The sequence below is a fragment of the Papilio polytes genome, unplaced genomic scaffold, assembly GCF_000836215.1.
Source record: "Papilio polytes unplaced genomic scaffold, Ppol_1.0 DF824191.1, whole genome shotgun sequence".
Taxonomy (NCBI): domain Eukaryota; kingdom Metazoa; phylum Arthropoda; class Insecta; order Lepidoptera; family Papilionidae; genus Papilio; species Papilio polytes.
In genome coordinates this window covers 2,167,112-2,192,378 of record NW_013525013.1, presented here as the reverse complement: position 1 = coordinate 2,192,378, position 25,267 = coordinate 2,167,112, and the positions used below count along the sequence as shown (strand labels likewise).

At 33.6% G+C, this 25,267-nt stretch overlaps 1 protein-coding gene and 2 non-coding genes across 3 annotated transcripts in view; 2 read left to right on the top strand and 1 right to left on the bottom strand.

The window, feature by feature from the left end:
- Positions 1–8,763: 8,763 nt before the first annotated feature.
- Positions 8,764–8,845, top strand: Trnas-uga. The gene has a single exon. It is a non-coding gene; the product is annotated as a tRNA-Ser (tRNA).
- A 290-nt stretch (positions 8,846–9,135) lies between these two features.
- On the bottom strand, positions 9,136–9,222 carry Trnay-gua. Its single transcript is given in 2 exon segments — positions 9,136–9,171; positions 9,186–9,222. It is a non-coding gene; the product is annotated as a tRNA-Tyr (tRNA).
- A 1,560-nt stretch (positions 9,223–10,782) lies between these two features.
- Positions 10,783–25,267, top strand: part of LOC106110890 — a 44,406-nt gene continuing 29,921 nt past the window's right edge. The window contains exons 1-2 of the mRNA XM_013292839.1: positions 10,783–11,024; positions 22,807–23,271. Coding sequence (XP_013148293.1) covers positions 23,104–23,271 — 168 coding nt within the window. The 5' untranslated portion in view covers positions 10,783–11,024; positions 22,807–23,103. The remainder of the gene's footprint in view (positions 11,025–22,806; positions 23,272–25,267) is intronic.

Genomic DNA, 25,267 nt, shown 5'->3' with positions numbered 1-25,267 from the left:
TTGTCAATAACAATTAAAATATCTCTCTCGAATAGGCATCGCCCTTCCTACACAAACAACCTACGTCTTAAAGAATGCAACCGCTTCAAAGTACTTTATTGATGTACACCTGAATCCTTACATCCCACACGAGTTAAAGCTATAAATAGCGTATTATAATTTTAAGTTTATGATTAAACTAGCTCTTCCCGTGCGGCTTCATCCGCATGAAATTGAAAAAAAATATTTCATTGTTTACATTTGTCAAATTCTCAATTGCAAATGTAAATTTACCGTTACCATAATAACCTTGCCTCCTTAATGTTGGCAGCTCGTAGTTTATGGTCTCTTTCCCACATTAGGGTTTTTATTCAATTTATTTACCCCTTATTTTAATAGCGTGAAAATATATAACCTACAGCGCGACGTAAGTGTAGGGCTTTTTATTAAAAAAAAAGATTATTCAAAAATATGCTGTAATTGCTGACATCTTACGCAACAACGAAGTGTGTGTTTACACTTTATTTATTTTAATATGCTACTTCTTTGTTTGTGTGATATGGCTCAGTTTAAGTATTTAAATAACATTATTTTAAGCAAATAAATTTTTGATCTATGGTTCTATTCGAAAATTAAAGCCTAAATTCTTAAACACTATAAGGTTTAAGTTTCCTAGGTAAGCATTCATACTCGTAAAATAATTTTAAAGAAACAGCTTTTTATCAACACAGGATATAATTGAAGTAACAAACCGTTATTAATGTTTACGTAGAATTTTTGCGGTCGCCTCCCACGCATTGCTCGTTTGTTCACATTTGCTCGTTCAATGTAGTTATTCAATTAATATCAATTATTTTGTTTCTGCCGCCCATTTTATATTGATTAATGAGAAGCTGCTTTTAAGCTGTCGATCGCACGTGTCATTAAACAATCATTAATTGTCATTATATTATAATCCGCCTCATCATTAATTAAGCAACGAAAATGCGTAATCTAGACTAATATAATAAAGCGTAAACACACTACTTCATAGCGTAGGATGTCAGCAATAATATATTTTTTGAATAATTCTTTCTTTAATAATAAGACCTACACTTACGACACGCTTTAGGTTTTATATTTTCTTGCTATTAAACTTAGGGGTAAACAAATTGGAATGAACCCACATGTGGGAAAGGGACCAAAAACTACAAGCTGCCAACATTTAGAAAGCAAGGTTTTTATGGTAACGATAATTTTGACATTTGCAATTGAGAATTTGACAAATGTAAATGAAAAAAGTTTAATTTCATGCGGATGAAGCCGCACGGTTACAGCTAGTCATTGATATTTATGTCAAATTATCAATGTTATTTATTTAAAAAACATGACATTCGTTAGGAAATACGAATATGCACTCCCAAAATAGTTAACGGAAACGGATAGACTTAGTAAACCTCTCTCTCATTTGGACAAAAGTTACAAGTTGGTCATGTTACAATCAAAGACAATTACGAATATTTGCGTGTCAGTTACAAAAACGTATTATACATATTATAAAAGATTTTTACACTCTACATATTGAAAATTACTCCAAATATAATAAAATAAAGCAACCTGACCGAGAGAATGCGTAACCGCGTTTTCTCGAATTACATATCCAATTAGCTAACCTAGGCAGCCTCGGGTAAGACAATGGAAGCCCAGGTCGTCGCACCCAGTGGGTCGACAATAAGCCAATAATTGTGTTCAACACTGCTAAGCCGTGGGCGGAGAAGCGAGAATTTGCAATCAGTAATTAATTATGGTACGTTTTAAGACCCGCGAAAAATATTCAATATACTGAAGGTCGATTGAAGGTCATTAGATGTTGGCAGTTTATAATGAAAATAAGAATTATTAATCACTACTAGTGAATTATATTTAATTTTATTGAAACCATGAAGATTGTTTTAAGTATTGTTATGTACGGGAAACGGAAATTTATTGCTCGACTGAGAATTGGGCAGTCTTCATTTATTGTCGCTTGTCTGGCAGAAAAGATTAAAATCGTCATGTGAAAAAACTCTACTTTTAATTAAATATACTAAATTTGTGATGCATTTAACGTTGAAGTGGTTAATGGTTGATCAGTACGTTGACACAAGATGTGACCTTATGAGTCAGGTGGCACATCCTGAACACATTAAGAGCTGACTGCGAGGTTATGTGTAATCAATGAAGATATGAAAGCGTTCGCGTATTGCATTTTGTTAAACCATTTAAGGGTACGTACTTCCTTTTAAAGTTTGTTTAATTTTCTATTAAACTAATCGTTACTTGCAACTTCGAGGGTGTGAAATTAAAAAATGTAGCTTATGTTACTCAATAATAACAAAGCTATAAAAATGTAAAAATAAGAAAGTGTTTATTTAATTAACTTAATTATAAAACTCGATATTTATATCAGGAAATACCCGATCCGTTTTTGCGAAACAAAAAAATGCTTTTAAAACGACCTCATTATTCAGTACACACTTCTCAGTAATTAAATGTAAGATTCTTAAATCGTATGCAATTAACAAAGGCGAATGAACTCTTAATTAAAGAATGCAATCATTGCAAACGCAGTTCGAAGGCAAAGCGATTATATCGACAAATGTTACCAAACCAATCATACTATCATGCTAATATCAATGTGAAAGTTTAGATTGATGTTTGTTTGTTTTTTTTTTGGGTGGCTTCTGACGCTCTCGTCGTTCCCCTGACATATATTTCTCAGGGACCTGGGATGCGGGTGTTTTTGTTTTCAAAAAAGTTGACAATCGGTCTAAATCTAAAATTACAGGTATCTAATTTCTATATCACAGTTTGTATCTCTTATTCTAGCCTAGTTTAAAATCAATCAATTAAATTAAAAACTAAAATGGATGTTTGTTAGAGTTTGTAGCCTTAACGGCTGACCGGATCTGGATGAAACTTGGCATAGATGTAGGACATAATCTGAAAGAACACATAGGCAACTAATTTTTGTTTTGTTTCAATTCCACGCGGACAAAGTCGCGGGCGAAAGCTAGTCTTTAAATAAATTAATTGAGATTGGTATCTCAATGGTCATGTTTGAAACTTGAATGTCCCTAACAATAACTGCAGATTGAATTAAACCATTGTTCAAGTTGTTTTATATTATCTGTTTAATATTCGTACAGGAAATAAATCAACATATCAAATACTATCTTGTACTTGTGACGCTCCGATTTCAAACAAGTAGCAATGCTCTCTTGCAATAATGGATTCAAAATTGCAATGGTACAAAGAATCTTATAGTAATAGAACAATACTTAAAAATACAATAAGTAAATTTAAATATTACTAGTTGTTCCCGTGCGACTTCGTCCGCATGAAATTATGAAAATTTGTCAAATTATCAATTACTAATGTCAAAATAACATGACATGATGACAACCTTGCTTCCTTGATGTTGGCAGCAACTTATGGTCTCTTTCCCACATTAGGGTTTTTTATCAAAATAATTACCCCCTAAGTTTAATGGCGTTAAAATATACAGCCTAAAGCGTGACGCATGTGTAGGGCTTTTTATAAAAAAAAGGTTTGTTCAAAAATGTGCTGTAATTGCTGACATCTTAGGCAACAAAGAAGTGTGTGTTTACGCTTTATTATAATAGTATAGATTACGAGAATTAATTACGATATATCCTTAAGTAAGTGCAAACGAATTTTAGATATACTTGATACAAAAAAGTTATATGAAATTATTTTTGTTGTTTCGAAGATTAACCTAGACGAAAATCCCGAGATTTTCTTTCTATATAGACCACAAACGACATAACTCGGTCAGGTATTAGTGATAACAAAATAACCTGCCAAACACAGTCTAGATATTGTTATCAACAAAGCAGAAAGTTTATCTGAACATTTCACTTCAATAATCTTATCAATTCCACGTATGGCTTTGGTCACGGTTGGGCGCAGGCTTTCTTTATCATGTTAGTGTTTCTGGTTATTGTTATACCAATTTAGATATGACAGTAACAATTACTTTTATCGGAAAAACGTAGCAAAACTTTTGTTGAAAATATTACGAAATTAAGCATGGAAAGTATGAAAATTTGATTCGTTACAACATTAGAAATTCTTCGGAGAAAAGGGATGATTTTAAAGTAAAAATTTAAGGTATACGGATCAGCGAGAATACGGTTTGATACCTCATTTGGTATATTTAGGGCCCATCCCACCAAATTGTGAATCGTCTGATAACAATCCAACGTGTAAAATATTTATATCTGATTTTGTTACCTTATCTCACAGTGATGTCATTTTTAAGCTATCTGAACCTCTATCAGCCAGTAGTGGGACAGGCCCTTAATGTTATAAAAAACTTTGTAACGAAGGGGTTGGACCCTTGTCATACTACAGCTACCACTAAGCCAGGCGACCGTTAAACAGAACGTATAATCTCCGAGATGTGGAAACGAGTAATCGATGCGTTCAAGCAAATCACATACCTCGATAGAATCGATTTCCAAGCACTCTTACATTCTTGAATCGATTTGCAATTACCGTCTTCCATTTTTTATGTAAATTATACAGATGTACGATTAGCGGATATACAAGTTATCTTATTACATCGATGGTTAACCTTTTATGCGTGAAACCGTATCTATGAGGATCTTAGTAATGACAGGAATTAGATGTTGTATGTCCTATGTTATGTTTTATGTCGCAAAAGCGAACCACTGATATTAAAATAACATATTTGGCTTGTTTCATTTCACTAAGCCTCTATCAATTCATAATGTTTTAAATCTATTTTCTGTTTAGATAATGATATAGATAATAGGAAGTAAAAAAAAACAAATGCCATATATTTTCTATGCGAAATGAACTTCCTACCTAGATCTTTTAATACGATTTGCTGCATTAAGAGGATAAGTACAGAATATCAGTTTATTCTTGTTTCTTAGTCATTGCCCTACACAAGGCTGCCAACATTCTGACAAAACAAACCCACCCAACACAAGAATCTGAAGGTCGTCAGAAAGATACAAAAAATCTTTCATATTTGCGTTGTTTTTTCTGTGCAAAAAGTATGAATATTCACTTAATATTGTAGTATTATCGAACTAGTACCGAACACTGCAATCACAGAGTAATTAAGGACCATTATATCTCTGAGCGTTTTACTTAATGATCTGAATATGAAAAACAATAAAACTTAATCTTGGCAAAAAGTAGAATAGTTTTAACAAAGTTGCAAGGACTATGCAATCCAGTTTGAGTTAAAATAGCAAATTTTTTAGCCATCAATTAGCAAAAACGGTTCCAAATGGGATTTTAAAACAAGTGCGACTAAATTTCAAGAGACCGTAGCTCTGTCTCAAATACTTGCAACGATGCAGTTACTCTACTCTTGTAGATTCCCTTATTACCTAAACTCCATCAAACATACTAAAATGTAATTCAATCGATAGTACTATAATTCAAGTTGATCGCATTCCCTTCTAGGAAGCCTTGCTTGCGTACGTGATTGTTTGTTCATGCGCACGCGACAAACGACTAATGTGACGAGAAATGTAAAATGTAAAACAATGGAAACGCGATCAATCACTACACTATTGAGACCAATGGAATCTACGTAAGACTCCGATAATAGTCCTAAACGAGTCATTTAAAAAAAAAAGGGGATGACAATAGTATTTTATGCCAGTATCTTCTTTAGTCAGAACTTTCTGGCACTCGTTACTCTTTGAAAAACAAATATGTTTTGGATGACAGCATTCCATTTTTAAATATAAATGTTATATTGCCAGAGGCAATTGAAAAGGTTTTAAAGTGTAATGCCGTGAGCTGGTAGACTTTATCTTCAGTTTACTTCCCCTTTAAAAGGCTTGAAGCGAAATTCTATTTGAAATGGACACTTGTAGAGTTCAATAACTATAAAACGTAGAGAAAGAAAGCCTGTATGGAAGATTTAATCACTTCACCTATCCTTAAATTTCTTGCTTGTTTCCTATTCGAAGTGTGCACAGTCAGAGGCAAAAGTTGATTGAAACTAAAGATTTTTAATACTATGGATTTTTTATTCCTATTTTTAAACCACCCTTACATTGAAATGACGGCAATAAACGTTCTATACTATACAAGAGTCAAATGGTTAAAATTAAAAAAAAATAGCGTTTTCTTAACAAGTTTGAGTCGTTTACTACATTATTTTTATTATCCACACGAGAGTAACTAAACCGAAGAAAGTATGGATTGATTGTGTGAAAGAGGATATGGTTAAGAAAGGAGTAGATTCAAATATGACGGCTGATTGAGATGTATGGAAGAGCAGCACATACTGTGCCAACCCTCCGTAAGGGATAAGGGCAAGTTGATAATGACGAGAGTAACTGAATGTATGCTGTATAGGATAGGATAAATAACTACAATATTAAAATAAGTCCTTACGACTTTCGTTCACGATTGTACTGTTTACATTTTAGTAAACGGTGTCTAATGCAAGTTTTACGACACCTAGCTACACTTTTGTTTTTACGTGCTGTCCGTCTGTCCGTCTCGCCTTAACTCAGTCGCTGTAAACTTTATGCCTTTGCTTTTTATTACTTGGTGGCGTATTAACGATCTCTTTCAATACGTAAAAGGTTTTCGTCTCAAGAACACGGATGATATTTAAATTGGATTATAACTGTTGTTGCTCTGTGATCGGAATCGATTAAAACAATCCTCGATTTAGCTGTAAAGAGTATTCGATATTATTAGGAATCCTAGTTAAGTCGTCAAGGCAACACTGATTGATGTAATTAACCTTAGTTTGCAATAAAGATATTCTTATTGTTATTCTCATTCTTCATTTAAGGTATTATAACGAGTTTCGTTGTTATAGTCTACTAGTTGTTCCCGTGTGGCTTCATCGTTGTGAAATCATCAATAGCAAATGTCAAAATGACATTACAAACCTTTGAAATCTTGCTTCCTTGATGTTGGCAGCAACTTATGGTCTCTTTCCCACATTAGGGTTTTTATCCAAAATATTTATCCTCTAAGTTTAATGTTGTCAAAATATATGTATAGACTAAAGCGTGACGTAAGTGTAGGGCTTTTTATTAAAAAAAGAATTATTTAAAAATGTGCTGTAATCGCTGACATTTTAGGCAACAAATGTGTGTTTACGCTTTATTATAATACTAAAGATTTAAAAGGTTACACATTTGTAATATTTCCGAATAAACTTTTTTATGTTTTTAGTATTATTCTTTTAGTCTGATTTCACAATTCAGACATTCATTTAATTCTAAAGATTTGAACGTTCTTTACATTGATAAAAACTCTTCTTGTCTCCAACATAACAAATGTCGAAGGTCGATACAATTTCCTGAATTTGCAAACAAAAAACTTATTTACAATGAGTTTTTATATGTCGTAATCGAAGATTGGTAAAAAAGTTTATTCTTTCGTGATTTTGTTTCTTGGTAAGTTTAAAAGTACGTATTGAATAAACTAAAAGATTGTAATAATTCTCATTTAAATTGCAAACATTTTCGGCAGAGAGCGCTATTTAATTGATTCCTACAATAACAATTGTATTTAATAAAGTAATAAGGAAAATTAAGAGTTTTTACCATTTATGTATGTGCATTTAACGTAGGATGTGTCATGTTTACGAAAACAATAAAATTAGTTAAAGATAAATAAATATTAAGTTTTTTTTATTTCTCAATTATTATTTAATGAACACAACGTTAATGTTAAACGTAATTATTATTTAGTTGGAAAGAAATTTGAATGTAAATAGTTGTGCACTAATGTTTGACGATAAGATACTTAAGTTAAGCTTTCTATTGTATTGTAATGAATTACAGGCATCCGTGATAAAGTTTTTATCATGAAGCTTTGTCTTAATATATTAAAATTTGTAAATATCTAAATTCAAAATTTAGACAAAGAAATTTATATCAAAAATATTTCATAGTTACATAATAGTTTTAAGTGTATGTATTTCTGTGTGTGTGTATTTCTTTTTTTAATGCAAGGAACTACTGGGTTTTAATAAATACATTATTTTTGTGTTGCACCCTTGTTAGGTCTTTTACATCTTGTCTATGATACAGTTACAAAGCAGGCTACTATGAAAGTGCATCTAACTCGTCGGTGTCGAGCGGCTTTTTCTAGACATAATCTACTTTTCAATTAAAGTGTTGAAATAAAAACAACTATTTCTCCTTTATTGCCATGTTTTCCTTTTTCTTCACACATTTATTTAGTTTGTAATTAAGCAAAAAAGAGGCAAATGTAGCGCAATGTCAATTAATTTTAGTATATCGTATTGTAAGTTTGAGGATGTACTGGGAGATGAGAATATTTGCAACATTCAGTGCCATCTGTTGACGAATAGATTAAATAATGATTGAGATTTTAAGCGCCATCTACCGATAAATAGAAACTGACGTCAGGTTGATAAATTTTTGGTACACCTATTCACCGTTAGATGGCACTGTTTAATATCAGTGTAAATAAAAAAAAACCATAGACAAAGTTATCGATCAATGTCAACATTATAAACAACGAAAACTGCATACAGCGTTAATTTATGACAATTTTAAGGAAATTAAATAAATACTGAAAGTTAAAGCGTATTAATTTAAAACGTAGAAGTTATCATTTTCAGATAAACAAATTTCTTACTAACTGTGCTTGTTTTCTGTTACTTACATATCTACATAACATTGAATTTTTTATACTAAAAACACTAATGTCGTTAAAACACATTTGTTAGTCTTAATAATTTTGACTACGTATCTCGAAGCTGCGGTGTCCGAGTGGTTAAGGAGATGGACTTGAAATCCATTGGGTTCTACCCGCACAGGTTCGAATCCTGTCCGCAGCGGCTTCATTTTTATCTTTCAAAAAGCACATTAATTTCGTGTAAATACTACAATTTGTGAAACCCGCCGATTTGAGATTTACTCTCTATTTTAAACAAAGGAAGATGACGTTTTATACTTTTTAATTTATTTTTAAAATAAAACAATTTTTTCTAAATTAACGAGAATTGTAAAGTTCTTATATAAAACAGACATGTCAAATTTATTTTTATTATAAAAAAAATATAATAATTATTGATATAACAACATTTTCGATACAAAAATATTTTCATTCATCGAAATGCAAAAAGATTCCTTCGAGCCGGATTTGAACCAGCGACCTATGGATAACAATTATTGCCTCTACAGTCCACCGCTCTACCAACTGAGCTATCGAAGGTTGTTGATCTACTCTGAAATTTTGTTATGGTTCTTAATTGAAATTATTTAAAATAATCTAATTTAATCTTAAAATTACTTATCATCGTCCTCATCACTAGTCACTATAAATCCCCACTAAGGGACTCGGAGCCTATCCTAAGTAGTAGCAGCAGTTAATATTAACTCTTTAAGACCGATTTTAAATATTCATGTGAAAAATAATCAGTTATTTTTGTTACAAACGTGTTTTTCTCCCTTCAATAATACGTTTCCGCGAAATAAATGCATAGATTAAAAAAATCAGTTGAATTTTCAAGAAATCAAAATGTAACAAAGACAAAACGCATCAAATAATCGTAAAACAAACAAATGCACTCAGCCTTTCGTAGAATATTTAGATTGTTGAATATTTTACGAGAGCAAAGTCTATTTCTCGTCTATCTATTTCCAGCAGTCGGCATAGAGCCTAGGGGGCGCTGACCGGATATGCAAACACAACCGCCGAAAATACATTCACTACAATACAAAGAACTAAGAAAAGTTTCATTGATGTCTAGGTACTTATTTATATGAATGCAACGTGGTGCAATATAATTGTAAATAATTGACACTTACCAACTCGATACTCCGTTCACCGCCTGGTCATTCTGACGGTGTCAATCGAGTCAAGTCATGTTAAAGTCTATATGCGCCAGCAATGCAGACCAGCTGATGCACCCGTATGCACCACTCACCGTTCGCGCGGTATAGGCCGAGGCGTTATCAACAACACAAAACCGAATCTTACTAGCGACCATGTTACTGTTAGCTAATAAACACACGTACGGACCCATGTGTCTCGAGATTCGCGATGTTCGAAATCCAACCACTTACGATGACCTTCAAGCGCGGACGTGACAACTGAACTGATTCACACGACTCCTTAAAACGCGCCCGATCCCAGTGTGAATTTAAACTTACCCTCTTGTGCAGGAGAATAAAAATGAGCCCACCTACCCGCGTTAACCGCGAAATTTAAATCTATAGTTCGCCACAGATTATGACGAAGATATATTATCTGTACCGTTTAGTTAGAATCTACAAGTTTTACTAAATAATTCCATAAACCGGTTATAATTTTGGCCCACATTTAAAGTGCGATTGTTAAAAGTATTTCTGAATTCCAAAGACTATTTCTTTCGTAACAAAGCCCGTTTACGTAATCTTTTCAATCATTATAAGTTTCAAAGTTCCATTTTTATGTTGCGACCCGGTTTGCGATACACAACTTTAGCAGATTGACGTCATCAGCGCTACAGTACAGCACAGCCTCCGTACCATAGACTCTGCTATTGTCAAACACATATTTAATTACCAACGTGTGCAGTGCGGCACGCGCGATAGTCTTTCAAAAAGAAATAATAACCTCAATAAAAATACGCTATTTACGTCTCTAAGTCACTTGAAATAGGTGCTACATTTGTGTAATCTTAAGTTCATACTTATGACATTTACCAAAGTTTGTTTGGAGTGAATTTCGGGCGATCCTGCGTCTCGTAGCGCATGCGCAAACTTCACTTCGCGAGCGTGTGTTCGTCAAAGTGAGGCGGCGCGCCGACTAGCGCGCTCGCCTGCCACTAGGCCTGAGCTACGCCGCTTCTCATCAAATAACGGACAATATTAAAAATATGATATCCATTCGAGTGCTGACTAAAATTGTGTGACAGAACGGCATGTCAATTTGTTTGTGTCTTTTATTTTGTATGTGATAACTCTAACGTCGTGTCTTCCTTTGTACGATTCGCGATCGTTTGTTTGAGGTGCACCGATTGTTTTGATGAGGTAAGTGACTAATAAGTTTAAGGCCGGCGGTCGTCCTTGTGTGGTGAACAACCACACGCCATGTCTCATGTGAAAAAATAATTCGCAATGTCGGCAAATCATTGCATAGTTTCATGAACCTACCAAAGTTATTACGATAGACAGGTGCAGCTTATTGCACGATTAACAAAAACGAAAATTTGAATCGTATTATTTACGTAACACCTCTAAAATATCTACGTAATTTTATTTTCTATACGTATAGATAGTAATTTGTACAAAAATCAAATTGTAAAGATCATACAATTTACCTTTGTAACTGATCTGTAACTCTTTTTAGGTTATTTCATTCGGTCTACATAGCCTCAAGGGTTATTAACCCAATTGCATGATCAATCTCTTCAATACCTCATTTACGAAGTAATACAAGTTTGAAAACTTTACTGTTAGCAGTCTTTATAACTTTTATCGAGTTATTAAGATTGATTTTGCTGTCATCGATATGAAACACTTTAAAAAGAAATGTATGAAGTCAAAAATTCTCGTCTCTTTCAAATACTCGCGATCAGATAGAGACAGCATTAGTCTTAATTGCAAAACGATCAGAATGTCGCAGGTACGAAAGGTTTGCATTCACCGTGGGTTTTCTTTGCACTCCCTCACCTGTACACAGATATTGCTATCGCTCTTATTTCAAAAGGTAAGAGGAGGACGGCATACAGATGTTTCGGGAATGGAAATGGAAAACTCGTGGTACCATTTTCGATGTGGTTTTTATTTTGACCGCTTAAACTTTAACCATAGGTTAAAGGTTGATGCGGTTTAAACAGTGAATTAAGGTGGGTGTGCCGACCTTTTAGTATACCTATTCTGGCATATACAAAAAGTAGAGCAAAAAAATGAACCGCGCAAAAGTTTAGCTACGTTGGTATGTGTAGGTACAGTGGCGGAAATCTGTGGTGTTCCACTACAGGCAAAATTGTCTTTTTCCAACGAGACAAACGAAGTTATATAAAAATGAACTAGCGATGTATTACTAAACGATACATTTATAAGCTGCGTTGATTTGGATTAGTTCCCGTCTCGTTTCAAAATGTTATTAGAACGCCGCCAGTTTCCCCGATTGTACCTACTTTGGTGTTCGCTTGCAAGGTTTTCTACTCCTATAAACCTTAAGTTAATGTTTCTACCAATACAAGTATTAACCGATAAGCCTCACCTTAGGTTTTATTTTCGTGAATTTAGTTAAGCATAAAAACGTGTTTATACACGTCGTAAACAGAAATCTTCAAAGAGAGGTTAGAATGGCCTGGCCTTTAGCTCTGCGAATATCAAATGTTATGTGAGTTGGAAACTAAGGAGTAAAAGGTTAGCGTGGTATGGACATGTTATGAGAAGGGATGAATCGCATGTAACAAGGACATTAGTTATGAATTAAATTGGAGGGGTACGCTGGTAAAGGTAGACCTAGAAAGAGATGGATGGATTGCGTGAAAGGGGACATGATCAAGAAGGGAGTGATGACTGACATGACGGATGATAGAGTTATTTGGAGGTCGAAAACCCGGCGCGCCGACCCTACGGGAGTAGGATAAAGCAGGGGAGATGATAATGATGTGAGTTGGAAACTGTTATGAAATGAAGACTTAAGTAACAATAGAAATGCTCAGCTTGCAAATGACTGACTTCGTAATTAACCTTTGTTATTGAATGGCACGTATTTACATTGAACTGGAAATGTCCATATCTTTTTTTAATAAGGTAGACTGAGATAGTAAATCAGAGTTTAGCTGTTTATGAAATGCGTTAACATCGTCACTTTTAAATATTTATCTCGAGTCTTCCATATTCCAGCTAACTGGAATATGTATACAAAATTTGTAAGGAAACCTGCACGTATCTGTGTGCAGGCAACTAATCCGTACTAGGCTGTATTGGTTGACTAAGGTATAGTAATCCTTAACTAAGGGTAGGTTCGAGCCCCTTCATAGTGACTTACGCAAGCTGTTAATATAACTCGAAATTTTATTGTATTTATGAATTCCGGTGGCCACGATACAGACATTGCCAGATTAACTAGAATAACTTAACATAACAACTTTTTTTAAAAATACCCTGTTATGAACAATATTTTTGGTTTAATAAATGTTTTTTCATTTCCTTTTCAAAAATTTTTAAAATAATATTTCACACATTGTAATTCATGAACGGTTTTTAATGATAAAATTTTACTTAATAAAAGCGTATAGTTACAAAAGAATAATTGATGCGTGTACGTGCTGTTTGTTTTATAAATTCTCTTTACTAACCGAAAAGCGAGGTTTTTAATTTCGACTCTCCGCGCTTTGCTCGGTCGGTGTTTTCACAGTACCGTGTTTGTTTTGCAACGAATGTTTCATGTTCAGTTTGAGCAATAAAGTACGTGAGTACTTTAATGAAAGGTAGTACGAAAAGACCAGTTTATTTGAGGTCTTGCTAACAGTCGAGGAAGTTTATTTCCTACCCAGTTTTATAACAAAAACATACTTACAGATGTTATGATAACAGTTTGTTGTGAATGATCCTCAGCGGAAAGCAGATTAAATTCTTTCACTGTAAGATGAAACTGGCAAACAGTCTTCGATGATATGAATGTTTATTAATAATATTATGCCTCAGAAAAAAACAATAATTAAGTATATAATTATTATTATATATAACAAAATTACGGTGTTATTTTTCCTAGGTTTACCTACTTTACACATCACCGCGTACGATGTGTGTTACTTGAGAGAGGATAAATCTGATCTTTTAGAAAGTGAAATCATGAATAGCCAACAATATATTAGCATATATGGAGGAGGGATGGTTGGATATGAGATTATATGCGACATCACGCGGCTGAAGAAAATTTGCATATACCTAACCTAAAATGTCAGATATCATAAACCACATAGTCAGTAAAAAACTAAAGAGAAAATATCAGTATATTTTGTTAAGAGTACATTCTTAAGCCCGCAACACACGTTTAGTTATAAATGAACAGATAAAATTATTCTCACAAAATTACCTTTATGTGGAGAGTTTAGTTAAAACTAAAGGTGTATAGCAGGCTTAATACTCACATTTAAAAGTTTACAAACTAAGTTTGCATATCCAAAGTTGGTACGACCAAAATAAATATTGAATGAAAAGTGTTACGTTGCGGTTACAAAACTTTGTTTCAATTACTTTACCTGCCTACGCTTTACCGGTACATTTCTGTGAGAAGTTGTATATAAAACGAATGTACATTTATGTGAAAAAGTAAATAAAAAGACGAAATATTTCGCTCTAACGTATGGAATGTTTTCATTGTACAGCAATCGTGTTTTAAACATTATTCACTAAAAGCAAAGTAAAGTCGAATTAGTTCAGCAATACATGGACATCATTACGATATAAGTAAAGTGATATTGTACGATGGAAGAAAAAAATAACTAGTATGCAGTTTTGTTAAATAATCTATACAATGATGTCAAATTTACTAGTTTTATAGCCGGTTTCTCATCTAAGTTTAGTGTTTTTGTTTCAACAAATTCTTGAAAGACGTTCCCGAACTACGTAACTTTAGTTTTACTCATTTGAAATATAGTTTCTCCTAACACTAATGAATCGCTAGAAACTTCAGAAACCCAGTATTACTGTAAAACATTTCATTTATAGATTGAACCGAAATACATTGTTTGAATGATTAATTCAATAAAAGTTAACGATACAAATTTGTTGAGATTAGAAGTTGAGATGAGACGATTCAACAACAAATTGCTACTCGTATATCAGATAAGTTTGTGGTTACGTTGATTGAAGCTATTTACGTCCCTCGTTATAGGACCGCATTGCGCAGATGTCTGAATATCTTGGTTTTATACATACAGGTAAGGAAAAACATATGTTGCCTGCAACACATTTTCTGCAACGGCAAATATAGTCAACAATACGATAGTCATTTGTTTAATAATTATCAGACACTAGCTGTTCCCGTGCGGCTTCATCCGCATGAAATTATAAAAACTTTATTTTATTATTTACACTTGTCAAAAATTGCAAATGTCAAAATTACCATTACCAAAATAATCTTTCTTCCTTAATGTTGGCAGCTTGTAGTTTATGGTCCCTTTCCTACATATAGGTTTTTTTACTCCCTATGTTTTATCGCGTGAAAATATGTAGCCTAAAGCATGTCGTAAGCGTAAGGCAATATATTAAAGAAGGGATTATTCAAAAATATGCTGTGACTGCTGACATCCTGCGCCACGAAGTGGTGTGTGTTTATATATTTTTTTATTTCACAAACAAATGAAGAGGGATTCTTGTCCGCTTAAATCGGTTTCTGTACGAGCATATACCTTTCTAATATTCCTAAGTACTCTTTTAGGACGTCAGGAGGTCTCTGTACTGGTTTATTATTACCTCATTTGTAGATTAAAAAAATATCACCTTTAGAGTTAAATTAGTATGACCATTACCCGGTGATCCGTAACGTCCGCGTTTGGCGCGCTGCGGCAGGCCGGGGGAGTCGTGACGTCACAACCCTGTACCCCGCCCCTTGGCCCCTGGCCATTGCCCGGACACTCGTAGTTAGGATTAAGGTAATCTAGATAGCGAGATTGGAACGGCATTAAAAAATTCTCAATCTAACATTATCTTCAAGTAAAAGCAAGCAAATTATTTAAACGTCAGTTTTCACGGCCTATAAAATAAATAAATCACGTATTGACGTTCCTCTTATTATATTAAAAAACTAGTGTTCCCATGCGACTTCATCCGCATGAAATTATAATAACTTTATTTTATTGTTTACGTCTGTCAAATGTCAAAATTCAAATGCACTAATGACAATTGCTTTCTTGATGTTGGCAGCAACTTATGGTCTCTTTCCCACATTAGGATTAGGGCTTTTTATTAAAAAAGAACTATTCAAAAATATGTATGCTGTGATTGCAGGCAACAAAAAGTGTTGTTTATGCTTTATTATAATAGTATAGATAGATATAAGAATATTTAGCCCGCTAAAAACCTTTTTTTAACTGAACGTCTGTAGCAGAGTTAACCAACAAGATCAACAAAACTCTGCTTGTGAAGTTTACTGCGATTGTTATTGTTTGTAACGTTACTGCTAATCTTATTAGCAACGCTCGCTGCATACAAATTAAGGTTGCCAGACATATACAAGTAAATAGTAATTCACTATTGTTTTCTAATGAACTCTAACAAATACTTATAAAATTTAAATATAAATATAAATTTTGATAAATAACGTTAGAATCTTATTCAGGTTGATTTAAATTTGCTCATTTTAATACCAATGCAAGCCGTTCCTCTCAAGAATTCAAATAAAACACTGAGATATTACGTTCTTATTTTCTTTTACAATTTCCGTTTAATTGGGATTTCCATCAGTATTTTTGGTATCGAAAACAAAAGGAGCTACTTTCAATCAGCACGTGCCCATTACCGCCCGGTTGACGTGCCGTCTTTTGTTTCGTCCGCTTTTACAAAAATCCCGCCTGAAAAGTGCTGAGCGCGCCTTTTTATTACTGCCCTTTTGACGACACTGTTTTGTGTTCATGTTTACACTTTTGCATACAAATGTCGTAGTTATTTTTGGTTTAAAGGTTTTGATTTGAAATTTTTAAGCATTTTAATATTTATCAATATTAGAGCCTGTCCCACCACTGGCTGATAGTAGCTCAGATAGCTTAGAAATGACGTCACTGTCAGATAAGGTAACAAAATTTGGTATTTCCATCACCTATTTTACAAGTTGGATATCAGACAATTTACAATTTGATGGGGACAGACCCTCAATATTGTATATGAGAGAATGAAACCGATTGTCTATTCTCTATTTAAAATGTATACAATAACCAATTATTTTTTTACCTTGCAATATAATAAATGTTTCCGCGCAAACTTATTGGCGCCTGACTCTCTTCTTTCAGCTGAAATATTTATAAGCCTTTTACAGTCATAATACGGCCGAATACTGAAACGTTATTTAAATATGTAACAGCGTCTTAAATGATAAGATCACGCATAAACTCCAAATTATTTACAAAATTTGACGACTGTCGAAGTATTTAAGATTAGCTTTCGCCCACAACTCAGTATAAAACATAGCCTATGTTATTCACTGACAACGTAGCTTTTTAATGGTGAAAGAATTTTTAAAAACAGCCCAGTATTTCAGAGTTATTTCATTACAATTAAATAAAGTTTTCCTCTTTATAACCTTAGTATAGATTTGTTACAGTATTAGGCCAATAGTTCGAAATAAGGTTTTACGTTCACACACTACAATTTTGTAACAAGAGCAGTAGTAGCTGTTTTATAGGTCATATTTTTTATGTATAATCTGTGCATTTTTGGCTCCCGTTCCAAAAGATAAATATCTTGTAATTACAAAAAAGACAATATATTCAAGACTACAAACTCTAATGTCTCGAATGCGACTCGAATTTGGTTAATTTATTAAAATGCTTTTTTTATTACAGTTTAAAAAGACTTTTGCCTAATATGAGTTTTAATAAAAAGAAACAGCCAGCATGTAGAGTTTGTATGAGATATTTACAGTTAAATTCTGTTTAAACAACGCTAAGTATACCAAAATAGGTAGACCTAGAAAGAGATGGATGGATTGTGTAAAAGGTGACATGATCAAAAAGGGAGTGATGACTGAGATGACGTATGATTGAGTTATGTGGAGGACAAAAACCTGTTGCGCCGACCCTACGGGAGTAGGATAAGGAGATGATGATGAAGTATACCAAAATATTCAACAATTTTCCCTAAAATTATATTCTACAAGTATCAAGAATATTTTTCCCATTTGAGAAACGTTTAGTATGTTGGTTTTATATTCACTGCAGTAAAGATTGCTTACAATGGGAGAGGGTACGGTTTTTGTATCAAGGTCGCGTGGTTTAAGTATACAAGCTTTTACGTCGCTAACTCCATGGGTATAGAAACGTACATGGATGCGTCATTAAGAAAAGTATGTATTCAGATTAATGTTAAATATTTTTCTTGTCAACTAAATTTTGAGTTAAGACGAGGTTAGGTTGATTTAGTTTCTTTGATTTATTACAAGTGCCTTTGACTGATATTATCTTCGACATATAAGTATACACAAAACATAATTATTTTAAAACCATAATAAAGAAACACAAAACACTAACTTTGTCTACCAGCTACAAAATGTCAATTTATAATCAACTTATTTGTGACCCTTTCAATTTAAAATAGCAATGGCGACGAAGTTAATTTCGGGTAAGATCGAGTCGACAAGGCGCGCTTCGTTAACGAGTTGTTAGTTTGATCTAACGAAGCAATCAAGCGACTGTCGATTCATCTCGTCGCGTTCAAGGTGGTAAGCGACTAACAATATACGTACAATATGTTGACTGTATGCCATTTGTAGACGGGACGTATCTAGTTATTTAATTAAGATTTGACTGTCACGGAGTGTTCGAGACAAATTTGTTTATTCTTACGTATTTAGTACCAATCGTTATACCCAAAACTATATTAAATAGTAATTTCTATGATATCGCATCAAAATTCCATTTTAGTCGATGTTTTACTGCAATTTTCAATATTTATATCAACAGGAGAATTTCAAATTCGTACAAATAGAACTGCAAATTTGATGTAAATGTTGAAAATAAATATATGCGTCGTTGTGCATGAACGGCGTCGGAAATGCAGCAGTTTCCTGTACTCCCGCTCGCGTTTTATGCACCTTCCTGCACTTTGAAACCTTTTATGTCGTTTTAAATAAATTGTCTATCAATTTGCTTTACATTTTTCAAAATACAGAGAGAGTGAGCAATAAACAAAAGCTTCAGGAGAAACCGTTTTATTTTAGGTAATAGATTAGTCAGTATATCTTACTAATATTATAAATGCGAAAGTTTAGATAGATGGATATTTGTTAGTTTGTAGCCTAAATTGCTGAACGGATCTTGAAAAAAATTGACGTAGATGAAAAGGATAGTCTGGAAGAACACATAGGCTGCTTACTTTTGATTTTTTTTTTATAATACAACGAGGTCGGAGTCGCGAGCAGAAGCTTTTGGTAAGAAGTTGTTGGTAATTTTTTATGAAATTCGCTATAAGTAAGAAAGCTATAAAAAACATTAGAATGTAGATTAAATCAGCACGATAAGGCGATTGATAGGCATATATTTTGTATTTGCAGACTATTTTTTAAAACGGCTTAAGTGTGCTTCATAGAGATTTGATCTGATATGAATACACTTGTCTAGTTAACAAGTATGAAGTATGATGAACTATGATGTGGTTCATAATTTCTATAGCATATTGAGTAATCGACTTAACATTTCGTTACGAGCGTATTAAATACACTCAAGTATATTAAAAAATCTCCTAAGAGGTTTTACTCCGTTGTACGTTAAGAGCATTAGTTTTAATAGCTATGGAAAAATAAATGTTACCGTAAATTGTTTTTAATTTTAAGAAGAAAACTAGCTTAGTATTTATTTAATACCGTAGTTTGTTAACTGAAATTTCTTACAAGTACTTATAATATTTTAGTATAAAACTAGCTGTCGCCCGCAACTCCGTCCGCGTATAATTAAAAAAACAAAAGTGAGTAAGCCTATGTGTTCTTCCAGACTATCCTCTACATCTATACCAAATTTCATCAAAATCCGTTCAGCCGTTTAAGCTACAAACTCTAACAAACATCCATCCATCCGTCTAAACTTCCACATTTATAATATTAAAGAAGCAAGAAAACTTTAGGAAAATTAAAAATGACGCAAAATGAATCAATAGTACGAAACACGAGAGCTTCATATAAACAATTATCAAAGTAACAATTTATAACCAACACTTGAATGCGTACACATAGGTACTTGATGTCATTTATTTTGACAATATTTTTATTGTTTCTCTTTTATAATTTTGAGGTTTGTCTGGATTATTGTAGCTTGGATTAAAACAAAATAATAATAATAATAATAATAATCATTTATTTCAGACAGCAAAGATCCATAAGGTGTTAGTGTAAACTTACAAACTAGTGTTAGTAGAAAATTAACATAATTAATATAAATAACAAAAATCTCACATTACACTAGCCTACATGTAAGTGTATCCAACGAGCCAGCATCGCCGAGTCCCATCTGTCCATCAGCGCACTCAGGATGCTGTTGGGGCTGCGGCGCACTCGCTGCATTAACGAGGCACAGCGCTTTCTCATGATGGCTTCAAAACCATCCGTTCGAGCGTCCGCAAACATAGCAGAGGCGCTGCAGTAACGCGGCAACCCCATCAACATCCTGAATGCGTTGTTGTACTGTACACGTAGGTCGCTGTATATCCTCTGCGTGTAGTCAACCCATAGACCGCACGCATAAAAAGACTGGCAATATGCTTTAAAAAGTGTCAACTTAACGTTATATGTACATTTAGCGAATCTACGGGCCAACATATTACAGCGAACAGACAGCGCCCTACGTTCTCTTTCAATGTCAAGGTTGTCTTTCATATCCTCGGTGATCCACTGACCCAAATACTTAAATTTGTCCACCTTTTTTAACCTTTTTTAAAACAAAATGACTGTCCTGAAATTGTTCATATCTATACCAGTATTATAAAGAGGAAAGATATGTATTTTTTGTATTTATTGAAATAACTCAAAAACAACTGGGTCGAATTTGATTTTTATACTATTAAAAAGCTACGTTATCAGTGAGTAACATAGGCCATTATTCATTTTTTACTTCACGGGGACGAAGTCGCGAGCAACAGCTAGTAATTTGTACGATTCTAATGACTTGGTACTTATTTTTGTACCAAAAACTTTTTTCATTCTAATAATTTCTTAACATATTCTAAACATCTTGTGAAATGACATAATTTTAGTTTCTTTTTTAATTTCCGTTTAGCTCATGAAAAATAAAACTATTTGAAATTGACTTGGGAGTTACCTTAGTCAGCGGATACCGTCCCCGGGCTCCCGATATGAAATGGTTTTCACATGATTGCTTCGCTTAGATTCCTACCATGCTACCACTACTTTATATATGACCGCGAGATGTTAAAAATACTATAAGATGTTTTTTTAAAACATTAAAAATGTTGTTAGCTAGTATATAAAAGTTTTAGGGCCTGTCCTACCACTGGCTGATAACTATCCAACGTGTCAAACATGTGATAGAAATATCGGATTTTGTTACTTTATCTGACAGTGACGTCATTTTTAAGCGATCTTAGCCTCTATCAACCAGTGGTGGGACAGGCCCAAAACGTTTAGCTTTGGAAGATTTAAAAACTTGTTTTGTTTTTTAATTCAAAACAAGACAAATAGTAGTTTTGGGTATTAATAAAATTGGTACAATTTATTATTATAACAAGTACAACTAAGATCGTCAATAGTTCTAAAAAGCTACATAAATAGCGAGTGTTCTCGAAGATACGGTTATTGAGTGGGGAGGCGTTGTGGCGTGTAGGAGATCCGGGGCTTGTCGAGGCAATATGTGGCGTCGACTGGCACGGGCTAATACCGTATAGCCAATAGGTCCCGATAGATTCGACCGCTGTCTATATAGACATCAATATCTGTCACAAAATGCTACAAGTTTCCTGTTTGCAAGACTTGTTTCTTTTTTCTTACTTGTGTTTTAAGTTTATATAATTTGTTACCGATTTTCTAATAAGACCTAAAGCCTAAGAGCCTTGTTAATATACTAGCTTTCGCCGGCGACTCAGTCCGCGTATGTATTCCTCCAGACTATCCTCTACATCTACACTAAATTTCATTGAAATCCGTTCTGTCATTTAGACTACAAACTCTGACAGACATCCATCTAAACTTCCAGATTTATAATATTAGTAAGAAGTAAGATTTTTATCAAAGGGTTATTACGAGATTGGATTATAAGTAGAATTGAGGAAAAATATAATTAAACAATAATTTAACGAACAAGCCTATGTACTCCAAATTACTAAATATAAATCGCAAATTTTGAAGCTTATAACTTTTTTCTAGCGAATAAAATGAAATTTTTTTACGTCAGCAGTTAATTGGAGCACCAGAAGTGGTCCGATCAACTCTTCCAACGTTGAAGAGCCTACTGAACATTTTATACACCTTAAACGACCTGGCCACTTTTAATTTGAACGATGAATATTGTAAAAAAAAAAGAATAGGAAAAATCTTAATTTTATGGTCGGGTTAAAGTGTCGCCGAGTTTTTAATTTGTGTTTTGTTTTAAGCATCATTCAATATAATTTGGAACTGTTTCGAGACCAATTAATTGATTCCAATAATCTCGATACAATCATATTGCTGGGTAGAAATATGAATATAGAGAAATTCAATTAGACCGCTTGCCAAATTGAAATTTTGAAGGTCAGTAATTAAATGAAAAAAGAATAATAAAACTATTATTAAAACTCTGAAACACAATGAAGTTGTTGCCCGAGAAAAATGTTCGTAAAATACTCGTAACATTGATGTTCTAAGAAATTGCACATCATATGTCAACGTAATTCCCCAGAGGAAGCTATCAATCAATTTATTGGCCGCTTATTGCCTCTATTTCGGGCTTAGGCAAATTACCTCGTTACTATAAAGGCAGCTTCGGAAAAACTAATTTTCCATGATAATCCAATACTTCTACTTGTGATGTCAGCCAAATTGGATATCAATACTTTTTTACCTACATTACTTATTCGTCTGTATCAAAAAATGTTTTTGCTTTATCACAGTTTGTTTACATAAGCATTTTTAAGCGTATTTTTTTTGTTACAGATGCCGGCCAAAAGCAATTGGTTAAACAACACAGCAATGTAAAAATAGGTCTATTATTAAAGCAATAAAAACCATTTTACGTAGAAACCCCGTAGGATAGTGACGCTATAAGAGTGCTAATAGTCTAGTCGTAGTGCGTACAAATTCTTCCAAAGTCTATAGAGTAGACGTTGTGATAGTGCAAGATGAATCCTATGGCAATAGTCATAAAGTTCATATCGAGTTGTGAGATTTGCCTCATGAGGATTGGTGATGTGTGTGCCTAGTTAGACTGAAGGGAATAATGATAATACAAAGATGCCTCAACGCGCGTCCTCTTCGTCAAGCTTAATGCGACCCTTCGTGGTGTTGGCCCTGCCCGGGATGTATTTGCTGTACAAGTACAACCAGTATAGGCAGCAGCAAATGGAGACAGCGCGGCGTCGGGTCACCGAGCGGGAGCTGATGCATCTTAACACCAAGATCGTAAGTCATTTGTCTATTTATAGCTATAAACTACCAAAAGGCACTCGCGTAACTCGTAGCGGTAAACAATATTAAATCTGCCACAAAACAACCGCGTCTGGGCATTAGTAAACGCTGGATTAAGTTGGTGACGTTGGTGTGATTCGAGTTCCTGCTTTATAAACTCATTGGAAGCTTTTCTGTAAGGTAAATGACGAATTTAACACAAAACATAAACGTGACCTATGCTATGCTTATATTTGCTAAGCATAGCATAGGTCACGTACGCAATAGAGATATTTTTCGCCGAATATGTAGGTGTGACCCACACGCGATCATCGCATCTCTGTAATAACACTATTTTTGATTACAAATATAAAACGTGTCTGAATACATTAAAGTGAAATCTGAACTGTGTATATAAAAGTAGTATCTTCTCGTTTATTTAATTTAATAAAAAGAGAATGTTCCTAATCACCGCTTTTAAAATAAAACATAAAAATAACACAAGATAGCCTAGATCAATGGTTAAAGTTTCGTTTTTTGACAACGTAATAGTTTTGACAAGTTACGGAATATAAACCGTGAAAATCGATGGTTCTGCCATTGATTTTGTGCAATATAACTTGCTTAACAGTAACTTAGCATTTCATTAGTGTTTTACTGTTAGACTATACCGAAACACTTTCGTAATTCACATTTTTATTTTTGTTTTTTTTAACGGTATAAAAATGCTTTAATACGTGTGTTTAGGTAGTGGGAATTTGCTGTTAGAATATCAAAACGTACCGAAACTTATCGAAGCTTCGGTTATAAATATCCTTATCCTTCGGTTACCTAAGTTATCGTCAGTTACATAAACTTAGCACCTAACTTAGTAAACGCAAAGCATCGCGTGCGCGTCACGCGACTTCCGGTAAGAGACTTGTGATGGATCACGATGTACACCTCATTATATACTCGAATTATATACCACATTATTTATTCACCATTAACTATTTTAGATGAATACATATTTTAATATTTATTTTGTGTTTTCATGTTATACAGTTGCCTTTGCGCATTTAACAATCCGGTTATTAATTACTATGTTATATAATATAAACTTGTATTACATAATAAAAGTTAAAACTTTTATCGTATATAAATAAAAGTTAATGGATTTATAAATAGAAGTTATCTCGAATGGAGTAGATACGAGTTAACGTTACCGGATTAGAGCGGGCGAGGTCGAGGGCATCTCATGCCGGGGGTGGAAAATGTTTATTCAATATTTCATTATTGTTACATACGTTTTCTTCATTTTTATTAAATAGAAATTCAAGATAAAATCATATAAGAGATACAATAAATAGACTAGACAGTTGAAAATAACTTTCTTTGACACTTCAGTTATAGTTATCAATTATCAGTTCAACATTAACCGTAGCAATAATCTTGTTGAAAATAATCTATTGACTCTCTTAGACTTGTCGAAGGAAACTACCTGTTAGTTGTATAAAAAAAAATCCGCTGGCGGCGCGATATCAACCGTAGTTATAATTCTTAACAAACAAACGTTACGTTTTAACGTCAAGATTCTGGTATATCTATTCGACTATATCATAAGCATTCTTGTTGACTCTAAATGCAAAACTTTTGTCACTACGTCTATTTCCGTTTCACAACAATCTAGTGCTAAGTCCGTTCAGAGTGCACTATTAATACGTCAGTGCCAAGGTGAGCCGTTGCCCGGAGCGCTTTCCCTCTCGACTCGGTCCATTGTTCAAGACCGGACTATAAATACATCATACTATCGAAACAACTCGATTACCGTTCGAATCGTTCGTTATCGAATCTCAACTATAGGTCTCTTTGATCGATTGTTGAGATTAACTCTTTCCCACAAAATATATACAAATTGGGCTAATAGAAATACCATGAAATGCTTTTTGCTATATCTTTTGCAGGATTAGAGACACACCTTTAAATAAACTATCGCACAACAGTTGTGCGATTGTCGATTGTTCCGCAGCTC